Below are 26,815 nucleotides of genomic sequence, written 5' to 3' on the forward strand. Positions count from 1 at the left end.
ACCCTGCCTTCTCCCCCTCTGATTGAAACAGATGTTTCCCCAGTACCTAAGGGATGAAGGACCTTGAACTGTAGTTGAGCAAGGACTCTGCCTAATCCACCAGTGAATCTCCTGTGCTCTCACCTAAACCCAGGGCTCCCTGTCTGTGCTGCTTCACCTCAGTTAGCTCTCATGGCTCTTTTCTCTCTCTCTGCAAACCCTGTTCATACCTCTGCATTCACATAGGCCCTTCTGTGAAGCCTTTCTGAAAATTTCTCAGATAAGGGATCTACTCTGAGTGGGTCCCTGTTGTATCAGAATTTTTCCTCTTAGGCTGTCGCTGGGATCACCCTGTCCAGTTGTTCTGATGGAGTCCTGACAAAGGGGTCCATAGAGTCTGAGATACAGCTGTTCTTCCTCCACTGGCCAAACCATGCACCTTTGAGGCAGAGCTTGCACAAAGATGCCAGATCACCCTGGGCATCTTACCTCCACTGTCTCCCTGTATCTCATGAGCTTCCTGAACACTGTACCCACAGCCCCAGCACACGGCAGACGTGCAATAAAAGGTTGTTTAATAAAGGCATGAGTGAATGAAGAGACTTTTTCAGTTACCTTTGTTTCATGTTTGATAGGTTTAAAATTAGGAATGGAGCAAGACACCTGGGTAATGATCTCTGAACAGGGTGAGAAACTCTACAAAATGATGTGCAAACACGGAAATCTGATCAAAGACAGAAAAAGAAAACTGACTACGTTCCCTAAATGCTTTCTTGGAAGGTAGGGTTGGTGGTCTGGGTGCATATATATATTTTCATTATCTCATGTGTTAATTTTCTTTATTTGTTTTTCTTTAAAAAATATTATCCTAAGCATTTTGAATATTTCTTTATTATCAACATTTTCTGGCCTATTGTGGGATGAGGGAATGGATGTAGAGCTGGGAACCATGAAAATGTAAGGCATTTATCCATTCATTCATGACTTCAGTAATTTCTGATATACTATGAGGCTGTGCATGTAGAGGCTATGTCTGCAGGTGGGTTTGCCAGTAGCGGACAGACTGGCAAGGACATGAGTACAGAGGATTCCGCTTTGGCACTGGTCTCCTCTAAACTAGATTCCTTGCCTGGGTCATCTATTCCCACCAGATCAACTTCCACTTCTACATGGCCAAGTTCTCAATCTTTATGTCTAGCCAGTGAAAGTGATAGGAAAGTCAGAGAAGGCTAGAGAACTGAAGAAACACAGTGTAAGCTACCAGTTAATTAATTAATCAATTTTAAATATATTTTTATTGATTTCAAAGAGGAAGGGAGAGGGAGAGAGAGAGAGATAGAAACATCAATGATGAGAGAGAATCATTGATCGGCTGCCTCCTGCACGCCCCCCACTAGGGACTGAGGGACTGAAACATCAATGATGAGAGAGAATCATTGATCGGCTGCCTCCTGCACACCCCCCACTAGGGACTGAGCCCGCTCTATCCACTGAGCCAAACTGGCAAGGGCGACTACCAGTTAATTTACTATTTTGACAGGTAGGCTCAGGATGAAGGGCAATTGATGAAGAGTCTGAAAAAGTGGGTCATGGGAGGGGCAGGCACAGAGCAAGAGGCAGGGAAGTCGCCTGGGCGTTTAGCATGGATGGACTGTGTGTGTCCTTGGGGTGATTGCAGACAGCTGTGCCTGGGGAATCCCTGCTGGGTTAAGCAGGCAGGGCCAAGGGGAAGGGCGATGCCTCAGGTTCCTGTAGGTAGGCCAGGCTCTGGGCTGGATTCATTCTGTACATTATTTCTAATCCTCAAATACATACTTATAGTTTATAAAGATTCAGAAACGAATCAGGAAGTTTAATATGCCCAAGTTCATACAGCTAGTGGATGTTAAAGTCAGGTCATAAAAGTAGATTGGAATAGTATTCAAAACCCAGACTTCACAGTCATGCTCTCTCCATTCAGAGCTGGTCCTGAGATTTGGAAAAGTTAAATTTCTCTTTCCTCTCTAAAAATGGAGATCATCGTAGTACTTACCTGTACTACCTACCAGAATGTCTTGTTAATTAATTAACTATGCAGACACCCTAAATCACCATGGGCCACACCCCTCCAACCCCCGCCCTATTAGAAGAATATAGGCCAGGAGCCTGTGCTGGCAGGGAGGGCAGCATGGAGTCTCTTCTTCAGTGGGCGTGGTCCTCACTGTGGCCACGTGACTGCCAGCAGGCTAGTGTTGCTAGTGTCCCCAGTGCCCCAGCAGTTGGATCTTGTGCAAGAGAAAGAGCAAATGTGAATCCACCTTGGCTTAGTAGCTCCATATTGCAAGGAAGACACTGTTTCTATGAACAGCCTCATGGACATAACTTCCAAGGTCCTCACAGGGGCATGCCTACTGACAAGAGTCACTTCAAATTCTGGCTTTTTATTAGGTATTATGAGTATGCACTTCAGCCACCAGGGTCATTTTTACCATAAGCTGTGCTGCCTCCTAATGCAGCCGACACCCTGCCTTCATCAAGTTTCTAGAGAAGCAGAGCCAGCAAGTTAACCCAGGGTCAAGCTTGTCCTTATTGAAGGAGACAGGTTTTGTTAACCCTTTATCCACAAGCTCTCCTGGGGCTGTGGGCTAGTGAGATGCAATGATAGGCAAAGAATTCCCCAGAGCGCCTGATACATAGGAGACTCAGTAAATGTTAGCTGTGTTAATAGTGGCCTTTGCCACACTCCCTCTTGTGTCCACCATGACCTGCCCAGTTAGGAATTTATGATCAAATTACCCTGTAACGTTAACTTCCATTAGATTAATTACAGCATCCCCTTTTGGTCCATACTCCTGATTTGTAACTGTACTTGAATTTTGTTCTTTCCCTCATTTGAATTTGACACAGTGAGGAATCTGGTGACGTCAGAATGTAAAATCATGCTTTAGCTACATTCCAGCCATTTCAACGTCCTTGTCAATCTTCGACATTTAATAAGTGCTCCATGTGCCAGGCACTGGGCTGGGTTTCTGACCTTTCAGTTCATTTAATCTTGTGTCAGGACCGTGAGGTTGATATTATTTCTATGTTACAAGGAAAACCCTGCCTGCGGTTTAGAGAGCTGCATTTACTAATCCAACATCACACAGCGATTAGAAGCAGGAACGGGACCTGAATCCAGGTTGTCTTATTGTGAAGAACACAATCTTAACAGTTAGACTGTATTTCACCTGCTTTTATTTCCTTTCTCTCGGGTGGTGCTTACTTAATAGAAGAATAAAAAGCACTCTAACAACTTGTTCTGCCTTAAAATGTGCTTGTTAGACTAGACATCACATTTAGAATTCCTTGTTCCTTGGCTATTTGTTCTTTAGCCATTCGTGTTGCTCTTGGCTTTGAAATAAATAGAGAAGCAATTTCTCCACATGTTTCATAGCTTTGCTTCTCTGACCTCTGTGAAAAAGTAAAACCATTCTAAAATACATTCATTAGTCTACGTAAAGTGTCAAATGTTAGATTTTTATAACGTATGCTTGATAAAAATTTTATTGTAAAATGTCTCTGTCTTTAGTGTTCTTTTAATGATACCACATGGCCTTTAAAAAATTTACTACTGAGCTGATGCTCTCTTTCCTAAGTATTACAAAACATCACTCTTCTTATCTGCGATGCCTGGGGCCCCTCACCCCCTCCCGGAATGGTGAAAGACGAGAGCCCTAGTCCTCTGTGGCCATTCACAGCCACAGCCTCCGTGTGTGGGAGATGGTTTTGTGCTGGAGTATTCCTTGCAGATGACAATTTAGATACACCAAAGAATTTACCAAATAATTTTAAAGTTTGGGGAAAGAATAGTAAAGCTATTCTGTGTCTGTTGTTGTGTATTCATTCTTTATTGCTGCAAAACAAATTACCCCCATACCTAGTGGCATGAAACAACACCCATTTTATTAGCTCCTAATTCTGGATGTCAAATCCTGGGTTTTCTGCTCAAGGCCAAATTCAAGGTGTGGGCTGGGTGGGGCTCTTACCTTGAGACCCTGAGGAGGAATTCACTTCAAGGCTCATTCAGGTTGTTGGCGGATTCATGGTTATAAGAATGAGGTTCCACCTCATGTTGGCTCTAGGCCAGGGAAGTCCTCAGCTAGAAGCTGCCTGCATTCCCATGATATGGTCCCTCTGCCGTCAAAGGCAGCAGTGGCATCTTCCTTATGGGCTTTTCATTTTCCTCACTTCCTCTTGGGCTACCAGTCTCTGCTTCCAAGGCCTCAGAGGGCTCAAGTGATTGGCTCAGGCCCAGTGGGTTGATTTCCATATTTTAAGGTCAGCTGACTTGGGATGTTAATTACATAAACAGTATCCACTGGCACTACCTACATTAGGATGTGATTAAAAAGCGAAGGGATGGGATTCTTGATAGGGGGTGGGCGGGCATCTTCAGCTTCTGTCTGCCATACCCGGCACACAGTTTTGTTTTGTTTGCCCTCTTGGAATTTCTGATCCACTTGTTCTCTGTGCCTGGACCGCCACATTCAAGAGTTTACCTTTTGCAAAGTGTTCCCCCACTATTACCAGTACCCAGCTGGCACCATACATAGTTATCGCACTATTATTGACTATATTCCTTATACTTTACATCCCCATGACTATGATTGTCTAACCACTATGCTATACACCTGAAACCAATATAAAATAATAACTGAAAGTAAATGGTAATTGATAAATTTTAAAAAGGAGTTTATCTCTTATTACTCTATCTAGTTCTTATTACTCTCTCTAGTTCTCTCCTTTAGCTATCGTTAGGATCTGTTGTATACGCTTTAGTCCAAAATTTGCCTTTATGTGGATAGTAACCTTATAATTGTTTTTCCCTTTGTGTTTATTAGAAGTCTCAACAAGTTAAATAGTTATTAAGTACAGTGGGGCCTTGACTTACGAGTTTAATTCGTTCCAAGACTGAGCTCGTTAAGGAGCTCGTTAAGGAGCTCGTTAAGGAGCTCCTTAACTCAAATTACTCTGTCAACTCAATGCAAAAAATTGGAGGAGAGACAGCTGGTATCTCAAAAAACTCGTTAGACAAAGGTAATAGATTCTTAAAACTCACAGGATGGTTTAGGGAAGTCTGAATATATGGACATCGGTTGTCTAGAAGAGTTCAGTTTAAATAACTGAGCTTTATGGATATGAAAAGTGATTGCTGAAATACACTAAAAATAGTCCTTTCTATTTTGAGACACCTTTCATAGCTGCTTGATGAATGCACGCACAGATAGACTTCCTGGGGAAAAAATTAACTAGTTAACCTTTTCATTGGATTTCTGCTGCAGTGAATTTGTGTCATGGCTGTTGGAAATCGGAGAGATTCACAGGCCTGAAGAAGGTGTTCACTTGGGACAAGCATTATTAGAAAATGGAATTATACATCATGGTAATGACTTTAGTAATTTTTTATTTATTCTATTCATCCATAGATTGCATGTTTGTTAGCTCTACTGATTAGTTTACTTTATACTAATTCTCCATGTTATAAGGTGCTTATGTTTTTTCAACATTTTGAATAGCTAATATATGTAGAACCGTGTTTCAGGGAGTGAAAGTTTCTGGTGATGTACTTGCTAACTTTACAATGAACAACTACAACACAGGCAAGGATCAGAAATGCAGGTAAGTGTTGTGGGATTGTGCAGAAAGGGATGAAGAGTTCTAACTAGAGTATTTAGGAATGCTTCATGAGGGAATGGGATTAGTGTTGGGCCTTGTAGAATGAATGGAACTCTGCCAGGGACAGAGGGCAGAAGAACATTCCATCCTGAGCAATATTATATGGCGCTCAGGCAGGGAGCAGAAGTTCAAGGTGGCCTCTTCAGGAACTAGCACAGTCTCATGTGGCAGACAATATACTTCCGTAATGCATAGACTGGGGTGGGGGTTGTGGTGAGAAAGGTGTGCTAACACCTGACCCAGAAGATTTTAACTCCCAGGCTGTAGTGTCTCTGGTTGATTCTTGAGGTAAGAAGCTGATGGACACTTTTAAGTGAAGGAGTGACCAGACTTGGTTTTAGAGCTACCGGAGGCAGGGCGGAGCCTGGAGCAGGCAGATTAGAGACTGCAGAGCGCCCCATGCATGGGGGCCCATTCCATCCCCAGGTGTGAAAGGACAGGGCATTGCCAGGGCTGTGTCTGTGGGCATGATGAGAGTGGCCCATTGCAAAGATTCGGGGGAAGCTGAAACAGCACATTTGAGAACTGGCTGAGGGAGATGAAGAATGAGGAGTGAAATCAGAATATTCTGAGCTTTCTATTTGGATGTCAGAAAGAGCTAATCAGGAGGAGGAACAGGTTGGGGAGAAAATAAAGATTTGCTGGGGGTTGGATATGAGACATCTGTGTGGAAGTGCCCAGCAAAGGTTGAAAATGTGTGTGTGTCGCTTGGTGTAGAGAGAGTGAGAGACAGATTTGGGAATAATTTCAACAGAGTCATCAGATTGCTCAAATCAGTAATAAGAAACAACAAATGAACAAAATACAAGAAAGCAATGATAATGAGACTAAAAATAAAAGCTTGGAGAATGTCAAATGGGAAATGTGGGAGAGGAGAAAAGGCAGGGAATTATGAATAAATATGGATATTTGGCTATAGTATTTTGATGTTGATTTTCTTTCTAACTTGGAGTGGGTTGAAAACAAACTAGATCCTCCCAAATTTTGCCCACCACACCGGGGGCCACTGATATCAGGTACTTGTACCACCATCTATCTAGATAGGAATCATCTGGAAATCCGTTCTCTCCCTCTAAAAAGAAAAAAAAATCAATAATGTAAGTTTGTTTTGTTTGGAAGGGATATCAGAATGGAAGAATTTCACTCCTAATCAGTTTATCTCCCCTATGGCAGACACCACTTTTCTCCAACAATACAATTTTGAAAAGGAAGTGGTAGATAAATTCTGGATTAAATTTTATTTTGAAATTTCAAATGCAAGAACTGTTTGATTATTTAACTTGTGAGAATTTAAATCTTTTTGAACAGTGATATTAATAAGCCGATTAACTATTTTTTTCTGAGAAATATAGCACTGCATACTCTCTAAGAATAATTAACACTGTTCTGTTCATCACAGTTTGATTTTAGAGGCCTGTGCTGTACTATGGCTGTTTTCAGGATTTGGTCAGTTGTAATGTCAGATTTGGCATGCAGATTATTTTGTCACAGGAAATAGTCTTCTTTCTAAGTGTTTGAAATTAACAGATTCCTTCAACTGGGGATAAGAAAACATATTATGCAATTTCACATTAATAATTTTATTAGAATGAAGAAATATGAGCCGCATATGCTAATTTTACTAGTATGTGGTTCTAGCTGCATTTTAGTGAAAATAGAATTCCCAAAATAAAGTTGAGTGAACCGTCTGTTTTAAGGAAAGCAAGCAAAAAATAAGTAGAAACTAGACTGTTATTGCTGTCAGTCACATTGCAAACACTGTGAGAACTTCATCAGAGGCAAAGCCTTGCTACACCAGGAGTTCAGGGGTTGAAGCGCATATGCTTTCTCTGTGGTGTGCTGATAATATTATTTTTGTGCACTAGTATTTACATTGTAAATGCTAATGTGAGAATTCAGAGACCTCGATTGTTATATCCACTGGTGTGCTGAAGTTACTTGTACAAGCTCAAGAGAGCTGGTAATTAAATTTTTAAAAAATTTGCAAGGTGATTGTTAACCACAGCTATTATTACAATTTAAGTTATAGAAACATATAACTACATACATTAAAAAACAAAGGTAATAGATTCTTAAAACTCATCACTTCCTAATTATTTTACTATGTTTTTCTGTTAACTGTGCTCTTGGTGTTACTTATATCTATTATTTCTATGTGGTGGAAATACTCAATATAATGTGTCACCGCACGTCTATATCTGTGCTCAGTGACTTTGTTTTAGTAGCTTGCAGTTGGCCCTTGTGGGAGTATTTATACCACGGAAATTTGGCAGATGCTACAAATCAGAGCTCCTTCTCCCATTTACCAGTGCCCCCTGGTAACATCACATAGTTGTTGAAAAGATGGCACAGCCTTTCTCACAAGATGACCTGAACTCATCAGTTAATAAACCCCTTTTCCATGTTCAAGAAGTTGAGGGAGTACAGGCAACAGCTAAGAGTTGCAGATTAACCCAAGAGTAATTCTCGAAGTCACAGGAGTTTGCCTGTGGTTAGCGCTGCATTTTGAATAGGTTAAAGCACCACTTGTTTTATTGTGGCAAGAGACATTTGGGCCCGACATTTCCTTGAATTTTGGAATAGCAAGACAGTAATTGATTTCAGTGAATCTTTAGGGATAAGAATGGGAATAGGTAGATGGCGTAGGAGAAGTAAATGAGTGAACTTGAAAGACACCATTGGATTTCCAAATATTTCTCTCAATTTTTTTCCAAAATACTTTTAAAATTTTATTTTGGGGGCTTATTTTGGAAAAAAGGATGCCAAAAAGCTGTGTTGTCTGTCTTTATTTGGGGTAGCAGTCCTTTCTCAATTTTGTGGCCATAAGCCACACATGTGGTTTGAATAGCTTGGGGTAAAATAGCTGAAAATTCACGCATGCGCGTGCGTGCGTGCGTGTGTGTGTGTGTGTGTGTGTGTGTTTTACAAACCTTTTGGCTTTTTCTCTGGATTCACCTAATGTAGTTAATGAGATTTAGTTCTGACAGCTTTCCCTCCCCCTTCAACATCGTTAGCAAAAAGTACAGGTCAGAGTTTTCTATCATGAAAAAAGAGCCCATTGCAGTAAATTGTCTCTTCTGCAAATGTCACATTCCCTGTAAAGAAAACAATTATTGCCCTAGTAGATTTGGTTCAGTGGATAGAGCATCAGCCTGCGGACTGAAGAAGGGTCCCGGGTTCGATTCTGATCAAGGGCACATGCCTGAGATGTGGGCTTGATCCCCAGTAGGGGGTGTGAAAAAGACAGCCAATCAGTGATCCTATCTCATAATTGATGTTTCGATCTCTCTCTCCCTCCCTCTTCCTTCCTCTCTAAAATCAATAAAAATATGTTTAAAAAAAACCCCACAATTATTTTACATGAAAACTTTGAGCTTCAATTTGAAGTTTTTCTTTTCTAGAACAGTCATTTAAAAAATATGTCTGTAAAATAACTTCAGGAAAAAAGAGAATTTGAGAGGAAGTTTAATAGGAGTCTTTTTTAATATGAAATTATCCTAAGTATGCAAGTGAAGGATGACCACTCTCATTTTCCACTGAGAAAAAGAAATTAAGTGACATGAATAGAAAAGCATTTTTCAGTGTAAGACACCTATTACAATCTTGGAATCAGTTGTATATTGAAATTATGTAATCTGCTCTCAAGCTCTAAACACAGGGTAAATGGTCAAGACTGGTCTATGTGTGGTCTTGGCTTGATCACTGTGGGATAAAACAGATAAATGTTAAAATTCACTTCTAGGGCTGAGACTCAAACCATAACTCACTAATTGGAATATCTTCTCTTTGAAGGGCACATTTTGCTTGACTTTGTGGCACTATAAAGAAATAGAAAACACAAGCTAGTATATTTATGTAAATATAAATACACACAATTACATATAATATGCTAGATAAATGTTGCTAACCTCGATTTAGTTCTTAAGTCATTATATGGAAATGGTAAATGTATTATATAACCAAATCTTATGAATCTTGATATCTAAATACTAGAATTATAATACTGTGTTAGGAAAACAAAAGCTTTTGATAAAACTAAAGTTTCAGTATTTGGGAAATACGTATTTCATAAATGTACTTGTTTTTAGCTGACACTCTTTTAGATTTCTAGTATTTTCATATTTTGTTTTTATGTTCTTAGTTACTGATAAACATCAGTTCAAACCAGAACAGATGTTATACAGATTTCGCTATGATGATGGAACATTTTATCCAAGAAATGAGATGCAGGATGTGATTTCAAAGGTAACAGCTTCTACAATCTTCTATCGATAGCAGAATTCATGTCATACTTTTAAATGCTGTTGAGAGACTTAAAATATTCTTCTAGTATTGAAATTTTTAAAATGACATACATAGCAGACCTCAGAATTTTTTTGTTATTTCAAGAATTCTAATGTAAAATTATTTTTTTCATTCTCTTATCTAGTTCTAAATGGAAGTAATGCAATTGCATCATTCAGAAGGTTATAACCATTGAAAGCTATTTCACAAGTAGCAATAAGTGGTCATGGTACATGAATAAATTAAAACAATACAAATATTTAAAATTAATGTTATGTCATTTTTCTTTATATACTTGACAAAATTTATATTGATATACAATGAACCAGTAGAATGATGTTGCTGATGATAGATTTATTTTCTGTTTACATTATATCTTTTTAAAAAAATATGTTTTTATTGCTTTTGAGAAAGAGGAGAAATAGGGAGAAAAAGAGAAACATCAATGTGAGGAAAAAACATTGAGCAGTTGCCTTTTGTACTCAGGATCGGGGATCAAACCCGCAACCTGGGCATGTGCCCTGACCAGGAATTGAACTGGCAACCTTTTGGCTCATGGTATGACACTCAGTCAACTGAGCCACACCGGCCAGGGCACATTATATTTTGTTATTTTGTATTTTAAGAAAAATAATTTAAAAACCCCTTTATATATGTATACGTCACATGCGTATGACAAATTCATAGCACAGTTAGTTCTATTTTTAATGATTTAAGTCATTATTTTTATGACTAACAGCATATATGTTATGTTGTAATGTCACATTTGAATAACTTTTATATTGGTTGAGATGTATTGATTCTAGAATAATACAGTGAATAAATACATTTATTTCAGAATGTCATTGGTTTGTCCTTTTAGTGCTCTTACTTGCTTTTGACATGTCTTTATTTTACAATAGGGTGTAAGATTATATTGCCGTCTTCATAGCTTATTTACTCCAGTGATAAGGTGAGTCTGGTTTCTAAGTTCTGGGCAACTTATATGGGAACATTTACATTGCATATTAGTTAAATATTATCCACCTGCAACTTGTTGGTTTATTTTTTTTTCCCAAAAGTGAAAATTTTACTTTTAAGTAATAATTTATCTTAAAATATCCCTAAATTTTCTGAGGCTCTAAATATATAGTTTCTTCCACTCTTTTTATTCTGACTTCTATAATTATTTGCCATTAAGTTATAGTAAATTATAGACTTTATAATGAAACAATCCATATTCAGTTAATATTTAATAAACAATAGTTGACTAGAGGATTTGGAAATATTGTTTATTATAAACATTTACCATTATGGTTGCTTGTATATTAACTTTTAAATTAAATTGTGTAATCCAATGCTGGATGTGTATTTTATTTCAGAATAGTTTCTTCTAATGGTCTTTTATGCAAAGAAAATATTTTATACTTGAAAATTAAGAATCATTTGGGAGTTAATAAGTATAATTTAATAATTTTGTTCTCCACTGCCCTTTTCCTTATAAAGAGATATGCTTTTTACTTTTAAGAGAAATTAGGATTAATTTTCAGTTTATCTCTTTAGAAAGAGAGCAGAAAACTTTGAGTTTTGTGTTATGATTAAAATTGGAGGAGACCATCCAGCAGTATCATGGTGATTTGTAATATACACTGTATATGTAATATACACTAACTGATAGAATGTAATACGACGGTAATCGGATTTCAAATGGCCAGATATCATTCACAGTTTGTTAATTTAAAAGTATTATTCACACACAAAATACAGATGTACTATTTCCAAAATGAATAAAGAGGCTTTTCAGTTGTGGTTATAGAATCCAAATGTTTGATATACATTGTTTCTAGTCTTCATTCTGATTTCCCATTCCAAGGAAATGCAGAGCTTAATTAAAAATAAAAACCATTCAGGAGTTGCTGTTTAAGTGAATTGGAATGCCCACTGATGTTCCATAAAGAACACATTGCGTATTCTGGCGAGAAAGCAGGATCTTACCCATTATTTCTGAAAGTGCCCCGTCCCCTTGCCCAGGCAGGCTTCACGCAGTAAAAAGAGGAAAAAGAACCAATATTTGTTGATTCTGTGGCACAGACACCCTGTAAATGTTTTGGATAATTTAATAAAGATGTTTGCTTAACTCTGTAGCAAGTGCATATTTATATTTATTTTTCTGCTAAATTAATAGAAATCAATAATGGTCAAATTTTTTCTTCTCACCTATGTAGATGTAGAGTTTGTATGTGCGAAAATAGGTTCTGAAAATATATTTTAGGCATATGGAATTTCTTTTTGAGAAAGTTACACTTAGTAGGAGCTGATAAGGAATTGTTCTTTGGCTAGAAATGACAATTTTTCATGAGCTGTCAAGGGAAAATTTATGTGGGAAAAAAAAACCACATAAAACAGATGGGATGTGTGATAGTCATTCTTTTAATATGTGTGAACTCAGCTTATGAAAAGAACAATCATTTGGGTGAAGAACCCACAGACCCACATGTGGTCTATAACAGATACACCTTTTCCTTTCTTAATAATGCTTATGGGCACCAAGATGAAATGGGTGGTGAGGTATCAACAAGGAGATATGTTTTAAAAGATTGTTGATTACTAGCTAATCTAATACATTTATTATTGAAATCTCAGAAATTTCCACCATACTTCAGGGAGCTCTTTATGAAAGTGGATAAGATGATATAAATGTTCGTTGTAAATCCCTATCAGAGGCTAGAGAACTCTGAATATAGTTAATAATTGTTCATCACTTCGAGTCGTTTACAATTTGGATTTTTTGACATTTTGAAAAGTCTGTCACTTTCTCTTCTTAAAATTTCATTTATTGATTTGAGAGAGAGAGAGAAATATCAACCTGTTGTTCCACTTATTTATGCATTCATTGGTTCACGTTTGCCTGTGCCCCAACTTGGGGATCAAACCCACAACCTTGGTAAACATAGCTCGAACCGAGATACATGGCCAGCCAGGGCTCTCATTCCCCTTTTGATCCAGACCTGCAAACTCAATGCATTATAGATTTTTGCCTTTGGGGCCTCGTTCTGATCACGAGCACTTGGGTGGTATCTAACTAAAATATGAATGGTTTCTCAGACCTGGGAAGTCTACTGAAAGAAGTCTGATGTGGAGACAGTTGACTATCATGGTTCCCTGGGGATGTGGTGTCACTGTGACAAATGCATGACATGGTTCTCAGTGCGTTTACCTTGGATAGGCCTATAGTCTTCCAGTTCAGCTGAGCCAAATGAACACTCCTTTAGAGCAAGTCCATCCTTCCTAGGGAAATCTGAGTGGGAATTCAATGATTGCTTTCTTCTCTATTTTTTGAGATGTTTTGTATAATCTATCTTGATTTAAAGGGAAAAAATTCCATTTTATTATTCTTTTATTAATGAGATATTTTATGTCTAGCTAAGTTATTACCAGGTAATATAGCAGTAATAATCTATTTGGATATAGATTACTGTGAAAGAAGAAATGTCTTGTTTTGGTATCATTGTGGGTTTCTTTTCTTGGTATGAGCTGATGAAGGAGTTTTCAGGTGTTGTGCAGACCTTGTAAATGTCTCTTATTTACACATAATGTGGACAGTTGATTCAGATTGCATTGAGTAAATGCACATATAAAATGAAGTGTTTCTTACTCACTTATCTCTTTTCTTAACGTTTTTTGTTTCTTTTTTCTTTATAGAGATAAAGATTACCATTTAAGGACCTACAAATCTGTAGTCATGGCCAACAAACTGATAGACTGGTTAATTGCACAGGTAAATAAACAAATAGAAGTTGCTCAGTTACATTCACTGTTGATGTAAGTTTGAGAACGTGATGAGGTATATTTTTTAAAAAAATCCTCACCTACACATGAAGTACAGTGTAATAACTTGACCAATTCATACAGCTAATATTAAGCAGAATTAGGATTTGAGGCTAGACCAGCCGTGGGCAAACTACGGATCCGGCCCGTTTGAAATGAATAAAACTAAAAAAAAAAAAAGACCGTACCCTTTTATGTAATGATGTTTACTTTGAATTTATATTAGTTCACACAAACACTCCATCCATGCTTTTGTTCCGGCCCTCCGGTCCAGTTTAAGAACCCATTGTGGCCCTCGAGTCAAAAAGTTTGCCCACCCATGGGCTAGACAATCTATTTGAGTTCAAAAACTTCAGGCTTAACTTTTGTGCAACATTGTCTTTGAAGAAGATATTCCTATTTTTAAATAATCAGATGAGATAATTAGATTCTAAAAAATGAAATGTAATATGAATATCATGAAAAAGAAGCAATGGGCATATATTAAAAATGTTGCATGTTTTGTTCATGAATTTGTTTTAAAGTATCTGTTTATTAGCCCTAGCAAGTTATTCTAATCTTCCTATGCCTTTTCTCTATTAGGTAATAATTGTACTTTGACACTATAAGATTTAACAACCATCTCCATACATTTTAAATAGGAAAGTACAAAATTTGTTGTGGTGGTTTTAATTCTGCTTAGAATGTGCAAGCTAGGAAAATGATATTTGCTAATCAGGGCATGTCACCTATCATAATAGATATTCAAATATAAACTTATTTAAATGTTTTATCATATTAGGTCAACTAATGAATGAGCAAATATTTTCCCTTCATTAAAGAAAAGGCTAAGAAAAGTGATATCCACTTTAACAGATCATACTATTTTGAGGAGGGGATATTGCTTGGTTGAAAGTTGTCATTATGTTTGGGTATTTGTGTCAGTGTCATAAACAGTTTTACTTTTTTGTTATTAAAGAAAGTGGCCCACTTCCTGTTACAACTGTATGATAACATTTGATACTCAATCATAAAAATGTTTATTTTGGTTTCAAATATTAATGTTTAATTCACATTTGATTAATCTGTACACATACATTTTGACATTTTTTATAATTAATATTAATTTCTAGATTTTCCAAGACCACTATATTTTATAGCACTTAAATTTATTCTATTTAAAGTTAAGATTTTAGATTAATCCAACAGTTACCTTTAGATAAAACGTAAATTCATACACACAATGGGTTTACTAGTATAGAGCCTTTTCTAACACTGGTCAATGTGTGTCATTGGAATTGGTTCTGTACTTGATATCAGAGTTAGAATTTTACATAGGAACTATAATGTTATAGAAGTCACATGATCTTGTACTATATATTGGTTATGTGAGAAAACCGAAGAACATTTTTTTTTAAGTAAAAGCTGGTGTTGAATAAATATTTAAAGTCAGTTATCATCATTTTTGTTTTTCTTTTGCCATTTTTACTTTCCAAGTGTGAGCATTAAAAGAATAAAATAAGTTGCTCAAAACCTGGACAAGGGTTGCATTGGGCTTTTCTTTGTGGGGGGTGGGGGTGTGGGTGAGGTTCAGTTATATTGAAAGAGAAGCTTGCATGTGTTGTCTCAGCCAAAAAGTTTATTCCAAGGGTCTTACCAGTGACCCTAGATTAGTACATTTCAGTTTTTAAAGAGCAAGGCCATTTGATGGAAGGGAAGTGATAGCTGGGATTTTCTTAGTGTGTGATTTCAATATATAGGCTATTTCCTGGATGCATAGTTGGGATACAAGATTGAAGAAATAAGAGAAAGGAGTCATTTTGGCAGCAATAAATTTTAGTTACTTATATGTTTTCATACTTAATAAAGTATAGTTTGTCTCAAGAAATGTTAAATCTTTGTTTTTCATTGAAGGTCAAAAGATGTTTTCATTATCAAGTGAATGTTTTATAGCAATTAGATATATTGTGGGCTTATGAAAGCAACGGAAACCATAATATATGAGTGGCTTTGTCAGGTTAGTGCTGCGAATATCAAATGTAGTAAACATGCAGGACTTCGGTTGCCTATTAACCTGTACAGTGCTCTTTGGTTAACAGGGGGATTGTCGCACCAGAGAAGAGGCAATGATATTTGCTGTTGGACTTTGTGACAATGGATTTATGCACCATGGTAGGAATTTTTATTCTGGAAGCTTACGGATATATTTCACTTTTTTGTTTTTGTTAGGATGCTGGGGCCATCTCAGTGTTCCAGTGAAGTAATTTAGAAACGAACCAGCAAGACTGTCTAGGCCTTGCCGTGTGGGTTACCACATCTGCATTATCTCCCAGTTGCCATGATTAGCCTTGTATTTATCTAGACCCTAACTGATTCCAGAAGAGCGAGGAATTGAGTTTAGAAGTTTGAAAAAAAAAAGCTCATATGCTTCTTTGAAACTATTTCAGATCAAATTTATGATTTGTTTTTTTAATGCTAGTATATATTAAAATGATTAAATGAGAATATATATTAAGTATTTCTTGTTCTTTTTATAAAAATACTTTCAAACTTATCTCAGAGTATATATTGTTAAGTATTTCTTGTTCTTTTTTATTGTTCTTTTTATAAAAATACTTTCAAACTTATCTCAGAGAACAAAATTATAAATATCTTGGAGAAATCTGAAATTTTGGCAACTAATTAAAGATTGATTTTCTTTCTTGTTTGATGACTTCATTCCCCTTAAATTGATAAAAATAATGAGACTTAGTTTTCCCTCTCTATTCATACCATCTTAGAAATTCCATAAACCCAAATGATCTTTTTTATTGTTATATATATATATGTACATATATATATGCTTATAAAGATGTATTTGATAGTACTTGTCAAATATTTGTTAATATATATGCTTATATACATTATTTAATAGCACTTGTCAAATACTTGATACCAATTTGTCAATTACTTTCAGAAGGTTGTTACCTTTTTATAAAAAAGGAAGCAAAAGTTAGCAATTTTGAGAGCATCCTTGGATATTGTATATTCTTTGAGAATTCCATTACATTCCACTTATCAATCCTTGAAGAGCAAACCATTGAATGGAAGAAATGGCATCATTATAGGGAATTAAAACTATAATATCAAGGTAGAAACAAGCAGTAATTGGATCTCAACACTTATTTTTAAATGCTTAGTTACAACCAACATTTTTCCTACAAAAGCCTCTGTCAGTAAAGCACAATCAAGTCAGTGCATGTGTGTCCTTCCTGATGTCTTCTTCTCTCACTCCTTTTAGACAGACTATTTTGGGGAGGAAAACAGTAGCGAAACACCATGTGTATTTTGGGAAACTGCTTATGTCATGTAGGCAAGACCTAACTCGATCTCACTTATATTCTCATTTCTATTGTCAGCTGTGACTGTGTTACTTTTTAATTTGTGGTCAATAGTTTCACTTGTTAACTCACATTGCCAGCCAGTCTCTCATCCAAAGATCAATACGTGCATACATCCAGTCAATAATTACTATTTAGAACTCTGTAAAATTAATAAAATAGCTATCATTTTTTATTTCTTACTCTATGTCAAGTTATTTACATGTATTGCCTCATTTTAGTTTTGTATAATATCATGAAGGTTTAATGAGGAAGTTGAAGTTCAAAGAGTGTAGGTAACTTGTCCAATGTTACACGTAGGTTCAATCTCAGACCTGGAATTTAAATGCATGTCTGTCTCAGCATCAAGCATTAACTTTCTATTGTGCTGTGGGGACATTGCCTCCCTTTAGCTCCCTGGCTCAATGAATCAACCTGTCCCAACAAAGAACTCTTCAAGGTACTACCGAAAGATTAATGGAAATGGAAAAGATTTCTCTTTCAACACATTTGACTGCTGTCAGGATCTTGCTGAATACAAATTCTTTCTATTGATATTAAGCCTTTTTAAAAAGCTTATAAAACATCATTCTTGTATCCAGGAATCTTAGGGATTTGGGGGAAAATATTACTGTTCAGACGAAAGAGAAAAAAATGGGCTTTGCATAAATAAGGTTATTTGAGAATAATGCTTTGAAACAGAAATGAGCTAAGAATTAATGGAAACTAAAATCACATTTCACCCAGAAGACATATTTCTGGTTTCAAGTGTTAGAACAAAGTGAGCACAATGGGAATTGCTCACAACATAAAAACACACTTAATCCATTTGAATTTTCCCAGAATTGTGCAGGATATTAAAATCATACTTAAAATGTTTACTACAAATTTAAAACACTGTAGTTTTCTATGTTTTGGATTGTATACATTTTTTATTCAATATAATCTTTTATTTAAATTTAGGCTTTAATCTGGAAAGTGAAAGACTTAGTTAAGTATAAAAAAAGTTAACAATGACAAAATATTAAAATTTCAAAATCCTTTAGCTAACAGTAATTTAAAAGAAACATTGGCTTGAAATTGTAGAAAGAAATGGAAAAAATATTATGGATATTAGTGAGTTTAACTTGTTCAAGGGGTATAAAATTGAGGTCATGGTACAGTTATTACTTTACTGAATGTCTATCACTTTGGACAAAGAATTTGATTTTGGGATTAATTGAAACAATTTGAATCTCTGTTTCATTAGTCCTTGAAAAAAGTGAATTCAAAGACGAACCTCTCCTTTTCCGTTTTTTTGCGGATGAAGAAATGGAAGGATCCAATATGAAACATCGACTTATGAAACATGATTTAAAAGTTGTGGAAAATGTTATAGCTAAATCATTATTGGTAAGTTTATTAATATGTTATATAAGTTTTCTTCTTGATTAGATATTAGCAGGAGATTACATAAACATGTTTGATGCATATTATTTATTTCTGTTTGATTTAAAAATTCTTTTCCTACTTGCTTTATTAATAATGTTAATATTTTATTTTTTTAAATTTTGTTTTATTGCTTAACGTATTACAAAGAGTATTACATATGTCTCCTTTTTTTTTTTTCCAGATTAAATCCAATGAAGGCAGCTATGGTTTTGGGTTAGAAGACAAAAATAAAGTTCCAATAATTAAGTTGGTAGAAAAGGGGTCCAATGCCGAGGTAATGTAAATTAGCATTATTATTTTAAGTTGTTGCGCATGACATATATAATAAATATAAAATTTCTAAACTAATTGAAATCAGTCTTTTACTATCCTATTGAAAATGTTTCTGAATACCCTTATTCTGAGGTTCTATCGAATACTCTCGGGATCTGTGAGAGGAGTCACATCTGGGTACTCAGTTGTAGTTGTGGGGAGGTATTGGAAATATCTACAGCTGTGAACTTGAGCTCCTGGGAGGCCAAATGGCTCATTCCATGCCCCTGGGACTTTCCTGTTCATGGATTCTAGCCCAGAACCTTGTGGGGACTGTGTAGGGTGGGACTGTTATGCATGTAGATGGTTCTTCCATTAATTCAAGGGCTGTGTCTTCTATTTTCCGGTGTCTGTTGACTGTCATATAAATACAACTTCCATCAGTAAAGCACACACTTTGACCTATTTTCTCATTGGGTTAATGCTGACTGATGTTCTCTCACCTCACCAGCCTTTTAAACCAAGAAATCTCCTGATCATTTATTCAGTCATTCATTCACAAATATCCATTTGGTACCTACTGTATGCTAGGCAGTGTTCTGGGCTCTGGGAATACCCCAATGAACAAAATAGACAATTTTTCCTATCCTCATGAAACCTACTTTCCAGTGCTATATACCAAGTTTATCAAAGTTAACGTATGCTCACCTTGCTGCCTAGCTTATAAGGTGGTTAATCCCCCAGCAAACGTCTCAATATTTAAATCTTTAATAGAGAATGTGATGATGAATGAAACAGCTTTTAACTTAGAATCTGTTTAAAGTTAGTAGTAAACTGTCACCCATCCTCTCATCTGATAACGTCCAAGGTGACTCATGCAAGACAAAGCTTAATGCACACTACTATCAAATCAAATCAAATAACTCTGGCCAACTCATACTCTGTTAGTGGGCCCAGCCAGCAAATGACTATTTTCACTAATTTCCTGTGAGAAGCAAATGTTTCTCCCAGACTATTTCAGAGGATGTTTCTAGAGCTTCATCTGCCTATGCCTCTGATAAAAGTCTTCTCCAGGGTTCTCATCCTTTATCTGATAACTAACAGAGCATATAGTTTATAGGCAGTAGATTTGGTTAAGAAGAGCAGCCTTGTTGGCATGGAGAGATAATGGCTATTTATTTGTTTGTTTGTTTATTTTATTGTTGACAGTATTACAAATGTCCCTCAATTCCCCTCTTAACCCCCCTCATCCCAGCTCCTGCCCCACCCCAGGCCTTCACCACACTATTATCTGTGTCCATTGGTTATGCATATATGTATATTAGTTCTTTGGTTAATCTCTTCCCATCACCCGCCCTCTCCTCTGAGATATATCAGCCTGTTCCATGCATTCATGCCTCTGGGCCTATTTTGTTTGCCAGTCAGTTTATTAGGTTCATTTGATTCCACATATAAGTTAGATCATGTGATATTTGTCTTTCTCTGACTGGCTTATTTCACTCAGCATAATATTCTAATATTCTCTAGGTCCATTCATGCTGTCACAAAGGGTAACACATTCTTCATTTTTACAGCTGACTAGTATTCTGTTGTATAAACATACCACATCTTTTTTGTCCATTCATCTGCTGATGGGCACTTGGGCTGTTTCCAGATCTTGGCTATTGTAAAATAACGCTGCTATGAACATAGGGGTGCATATATTCTTTCTGATTCGTGTTTAGGGAATCTTAGGAATATATTTTCAGAAGTGGGATTCCTGGGTCAAATGGCAGTTCCATTTTTAATTTTTTGAGGAAATTCCATACTGTTTTCAACAGTGGCTGCACCAGGAAGTTTGGGATTATGTCTTCTTTGTCATCTTTTCAGCATTTTATAGTCTGTGCTTGTTGGAGCACACTTCCTTGGATTCTAGGCCATTTCTCTCTCCTATCCTTTCTCAGGCTAATGATGCCTATGTGGTTGTCATTGATGTCTATGTTGAGATTGAAACTCATGGATAATTGGTTATCCATGGAAAATACAGTAAAAAAATTAACTTGGGGTTTGACTATAGTTAAAAGGGTGAAATAAAAAAAGGGATTATAAAATAGAGCAGAAGAAAGGATCATAGGAGGCATACAATGTTAAGTCATGGAGGGAGGTAAAAATGGGTGATCAAATTTAAAACTAGGTCAGAGAGAATAATTCTGTCACTTCTCCCACAGTTTTATTTTGTGAAATTGTATAAAAACATTGCAGATGTGTTAAAATGTCAAAATCTATAAGTTCTAGACCTTTTCAGATTCTAATTCTGGGAAATAAATAGTTCCCTTATTAAAATATAATTTGACTCTTTTTTTTTCTATTTCTCTCATAGATGGCTGGCATGGAAGTTGGAAAAAAGATTTTTGCTATTAACGGTGACCTAGTTTTTATGAGACCTTTCAATGAAGTGGATTGCTTCCTGAAATCCTGCTTAAACAGCAGAAAACCTCTAAGAGTTCTTGTGAGCACAAAGCCAAGGGAGTAAGTTGTATGATTTGTGTGGGATTTTAAAAAAATTATGCATAGATGAATAAAATAGAAGAATTAACTAAGCAAATGTCTAGAATTAAGCTTCTCATTGCTTGGAATATTGAAACCTCACCAAACATCACTAAGATTGGTCTTTAAATGATGGGGAAAACTACATTGCTTATGATGACAAAATGCTTGCTACTTGAATCATGTAGTTTCAGCAGAAATAATAATTTCCTTTTAATGTCTAAATTTTCCTGGTCTAGTTTGGGTTGAGTCTGACTATGAGTGAAGAAAAAATAATAGAACACTTGATAATAAAGAACTGCATTCCTCTATGTTCAGCCCTAAGAATTTCAGGGGTTATAAGTTAACTCGAAACCATTTATAATCAAACACTGTTAGGATATGGGATCAAAACTAAGAGAAAAACAAACCTATGCTGGTGTTTACCTAGAAATAGGTCCTATCTATCTGCCTATGATTAGAAAAAACTCATGTTCATCATAGGAAATTTAGAGTACAGACTCTCCAAAGGATTTTTCTTATAATCATACCACCCATAAGTAACCATTATTATTTTTTTGAAATTCAGTGTTAGTTGAATTTTACAAATCCTGACAGACATATGCATAATCAGATATTTATAAAATGAGATATGCTTTATGATCTTTTTTTTTTTTTACAAAAATTAACAAGATATGGTGGATATAGTTGGAAGACATTGGCTTTTCTTCTCTAAATCATTGATGATCTTGCTTTCCCTTATGAGGTTTTCACTTGTTTATCCAATGAGGTAACAGAAATAATGCATATAAAGTGCTTACCACAATGTTTCTGGTTCAGGATCAAGCCTCTCATCCACCACTTGTTTGCTAATTGTGTTGCTTCAACATCCTCATCCATAAAAAAGTGGGGATGATAAGAGTGACTATATTACAGAGCTGCTAAGAACACTTAAATAAATCTAGGTTTGTAAGAACTTAGTGACATGTTCAGCCCATAATATATACTCCAGTGGTCTGATCTGTGATGCTTTTTTCTCTCATTTCATTTTTGTATTGCTTCTTTATTACATCGAGGCATATTTTGCATTGTATTTTAAAACTGTTTTGAGGATGGAGTACTCATTTTTTCTTTTTAATTTGTTCAAAATTTATAACCGTTCCTTTATGTCCTTATTCTAATGTATGACTCCTATAAATCACTCTCATATTTTTTTGCAATAGCTACTTACAATTTATGAAGTATCCTGTTTGGGGAAAAAAAGCAAAAATGTGAGAGGTAAATACAACAGAATTTTTCTTTCGAGTCTAGGTGCATTTTACAAAAGATAACACAAGGAATTTTCCAGCAGGCTTTGTAGAAGATAATTTAGGCACTTGTTTTCTACAGGAAATAGAGCATCCTTCTTGTATAAATTTAATTCTTCCTTTATAGGCAACATAGTGTTTCCACCAGTAAACATTTTCCAAAGATCATTTTATGAAGGGGGTCCCCAAATTATGACCAAATGCATCTTATAGTGTTTTGTACAAATTTTGTTAAGAAAAGAATAATAATCTTCTAGAATATTAGAGTTGTGTCAGCCTTCCATAGCCATATTAGAAGGATAGAAGACCTTGCTTAGGAAGGATTGAGAGGCCACCAAGAATTCTGCACAATCCTAAAGAATAATAATTCATCATGGCCTGAAAGCTCTAAGTTATTTCAGACAAAGTGAGCTCTCATTGGTAATATATAGAAGTATGAGTGTTTTATTTCATGCTCAGGAAATGTATTTATTCCCCTTCCTCCCCCCCTCAGTTATTTTCTATTTTTAAGTTTATATTTGATAGACTCTAGTGACAAGTTTTTGTTAAAAGGAAACAGATACAGTTTTATAAACCAAAAAATTATCTAATTAAGGATAAAGGATACATTCATTCTTTGACCTCCATCCCACCAATATGCAGATCACTTCCTATTGTATAACCTAATGTATGATAATCCTTTCAGATTCCCTGGAACAGGCAATGTGCATTTCTGTCGCCGAATGTCTGAATGCCTGCCTGGGTTATATTTTAGGTGGCAGTGCCAGCCCCCGCCTTCAGGTCTAAATGCACTATCTGGCTTTCCCAAGTGTTCTAGGCACCATGGTGCTCAAACTGCTCCAACAGCTATTTCATAAATTACAAATAAGACCTGAGACTGTTTAATGTGCCCTTGAAGTACTGCTGCATTTATTTCATGATTCATTCAGCAGCTTTTGGCAAACACTTGTTTCTTGAGCATCAAGGGCTATCCATCAAAATTTATTGCATCGTATTCATTTGTCTGTGCTCTCTGCCGCAATTTATTATACTCGTTTTTATTATGAGGTTTCATCTTATCTCCTGTTCTCTGCTTTTCGTCGTCACTATCTGATTTCTGGCTTCCTTCTAAGGAGTAGCTGATTTGTTAGTGCCAAATCGGACATCCCTCCCTGGTTTGCCATGTCAGCTTACTCGAGTTTATTTTCAACCCTTCATCTTCTTTTCCGTGCGGATTCATTGAAAATTTCTTTTGACTTAAGCAGGTTTACCTTTTGTTGTATTATTCTTTTAAAATCCGATGACTGCAGAACCTGGAAAAAGCTGTTGCTGCTATTGATGCATAACATACTGCTATTGGTATATATATATATAAAATTTGAATTTTTGGAAACTTTAGCTGTGCTGTCAACTTTGGAAAAACTATCCCAGTTGTACTGTGTTGGGTTGGCATTGTACAGAAATTAACAGCCATATTGGTCTAGAAACGTTCAACATAATTTTTTCCATTTGTATAGGGGTAACACACTGTATTAAATATGTAAGGTCTTAATCTACATGGGTTTGATTACAGAAACTAATAAGGATTCTCTAAATAATGAAAAAAAATCCCACTGAATAAGTACTAACGTTAATCATATTCTTAACTTGCTTTGATGTAGTGTTTGATGCATCTGTTCTTTATAACTGGCTCTTTGTTGTTTTTTGATGGAGCTCCCAACAGGTAGAAATGTATTAACTCTGTTTCTTTTATGTTAATGTTAGCAAAGAAATTTCACAGTGTGCACCAGTGTCTTCTTTGTAATAGTAAACAAAGGGGGAAGCTTCCATTTTGTTAAATACCTACCTAGCTCATGGCACAATGCAGGTCAATGGGCCAATGACATCTCTTTTAATCTCACTGACACATTGCAAAGTAAGTTTTAACACCATCATCTTTCTGGAAGCTCAGACTCAGAGAAGTTAAGGAGTTCATTCAAGTTATCCAACTGTCAAGTGACTAAAAGTCACTAAAAGTGGATTCAGAGCGAGGAGTGTCTGAGGCCAGAGCCTGTCCTTACTCAGGTTGTTCTTGCAATGGCTGTGTCAAGTGAGAAACCTGCTGTGTGTGCCTGCTCCGTGCCTGCTTCCCTCGAGGGTTTGGAACCCAGTGTTTTTCACAAGGTCGACCCTCAATATGAATTTATGGAAAGAATAAATAAAAGTTTGGACAACTATTGTTTTCACCAATTGTGGTGTTTTAAAGTCATCTTACCCGATTTTCGGATTGATTTTAGGACAGTGAAAATCCCAGATTCAGCCGACGGACTTGGATTCCAGATCCGGGGATATGGCCCATCGGTTGTGCATGCGGTGGGAAGAGGTGAGAAAGCTATTCTGCCCGGTGAACAGCTTTCCAGCATGTTTGCCATTCTTCGCTAAACAAGAATATGTTTATAATGCACATAATCATGTTATGAATTTTCTCATCATATTTTACTGTATTAACTCAATAGTAGTATATTCTTAAAATGATATTTTTTAAAAACATTTAAAAATTATAGGGCATATGTATCTCTGTTAAAAAGTTAATAACGAATGATACCTCCTAAAATCAATTTTCTGCATGCTTCAGTTTAGCCGCAGGATATAATGATTTTAGGGCATCTATTTGTCTTTTTTTGTGACAGTAAGTAATTACCTTTTTGTCATTAATTCAAAGATGTGAGTTTTCAGGTTTAAAAATGATCTGTGTGTTTTATAGCCTGTTGCCATATGATTACTTCAAGAATTCCTATAAGCCATGCATTTTATAGCTTAATAAAATGGCTAATGGCCATGCATTTTATTAAACTATAAAATGCATTTTAAATTAAATGATTTTAGTGACTAAAAACTTGGTTTATATTTTATTCTCTTTTTGCTTGTTCTCCATAAACAATCATGTTGATCCTCTTTGCCAGGGATTTCTGCATTTCTGTCTCCAGCCCAGATCTCTTTCCTGTGTACTATCGCCCAGATCCAATTGTTTATTATATACATAATGGCCTTGGGACACCTTAAAGCTCAGCGTTCTCCCCAAAAGAACTTGTTCATTCTCTAAAGCTGCTTTACCTTCTGTATTCTCTCTTTATTTAAGTGACTCCATCTTCTCAGCCACTGAGTCCAAAGGTACAAGAGTGATCTTGGGTACTGTAGCCTCTCCACAAACTCCATCCTCACACATCAAATACGTGACCTCATTCTCCCCTCTATGACTAATGCTACCTTAGTTCCAGCCTGGAAAATTGCAGCAGATGCTGTGATTTTGATTTTTGACTTAAATTCTAATAACCCATGGTCCATTTGGGGGGGGGATCATGTCACTTCTGTGCTTAAAATTCTTAAATGTTTTTCTCTTCCATATATAGTAAAGTTCAGACTTAGGACTTCATGCAAAGCACCCAGAACTTCCCAACCTGGCTCTGCTCTGCTCTCCAGGATCCTTTCTATTCTAAGTTCACACTCCCAACTGCTAATATGTTCCTGAATGTCCAGGTTATTTATTTTTTAAAAAAATATATATATTATTGATTTTTTTACAGAGAGGAAGGGAGAGGGATAGAGAGTTAGAAACATTGATGAGAGAGAAACATCGATCAGCTGCCTCCTGCACACTCCCTATTGGGTGTGTGCCTGCAACCAAGGTACATGCCCTTGACCGGAATCGAACCTGGGACCCTTCAGTCCGCAGGCCAACGCTCTATCCACTGAGCCAAACCGGTTAGGGCTCTAGGTTATTTCTTGACACAGTACCTGTTTTTCAGGCTGTTCTTTCTGTTGGGAATGTCCCTCACTCCAGGAAGAATCAGTTCAATCCAGAAAAAGCACTTAAAATTTCTGGGAGTGAATTTTAGTGAGGACAATTCTTGAATATAAATTATGTTCTTCAGGACTTTTATTAATTCTTTCATGAGGGAAATTGCTTATAAAGAAAGGCTCTTCTAACATACTTATAATAAGTTTTGTAGTTATTTATCTTAGTTATATTCATTGCTTTGTTAATGTTGCTTTGAATATCAAATAATAATGACTGGAAGGTTCTGAAAATCTTAACTCACTGGTTAGGATATGCCACTTCCATACTTAAATCTATGTCTATGCAAATAAGTTATGGGCAGTTGATGTTATCTGATTAATTTTATTCTTCAGTTCTCTGGTTCCTGAACTTATTTTTCTTAGCAAATCCAGTCCACTTGTAATTGCTAATTGATTTGA

The 26,815-nt window shown here is 36.1% G+C and overlaps 1 protein-coding gene across 1 annotated transcript in view; it reads left to right on the forward strand.

Annotated features, from left to right (window-relative positions):
• Positions 1–26,815, forward strand: part of PREX2 (phosphatidylinositol-3,4,5-trisphosphate-dependent Rac exchange factor 2) — a 247,513-nt gene that overhangs the window by 112,415 nt on the left and 108,283 nt on the right. Inside the window, exons 13-22 of the mRNA XM_014539787.1 lie at positions 615–759; positions 5,283–5,383; positions 9,818–9,921; positions 10,863–10,912; positions 13,642–13,717; positions 15,846–15,918; positions 18,355–18,497; positions 18,718–18,810; positions 21,148–21,296; positions 24,856–24,941. Of these exons, the coding sequence (XP_014395273.1) occupies positions 615–759; positions 5,283–5,383; positions 9,818–9,921; positions 10,863–10,912; positions 13,642–13,717; positions 15,846–15,918; positions 18,355–18,497; positions 18,718–18,810; positions 21,148–21,296; positions 24,856–24,941 (1,020 nt within the window). The remainder of the gene's footprint in view (positions 1–614; positions 760–5,282; positions 5,384–9,817; positions 9,922–10,862; positions 10,913–13,641; positions 13,718–15,845; positions 15,919–18,354; positions 18,498–18,717; positions 18,811–21,147; positions 21,297–24,855; positions 24,942–26,815) is intronic.

This window comes from Myotis brandtii, unplaced genomic scaffold (assembly GCF_000412655.1).
Source record: "Myotis brandtii unplaced genomic scaffold, ASM41265v1 scaffold23, whole genome shotgun sequence".
In the NCBI taxonomy this organism is placed as follows: domain Eukaryota; kingdom Metazoa; phylum Chordata; class Mammalia; order Chiroptera; family Vespertilionidae; genus Myotis; species Myotis brandtii.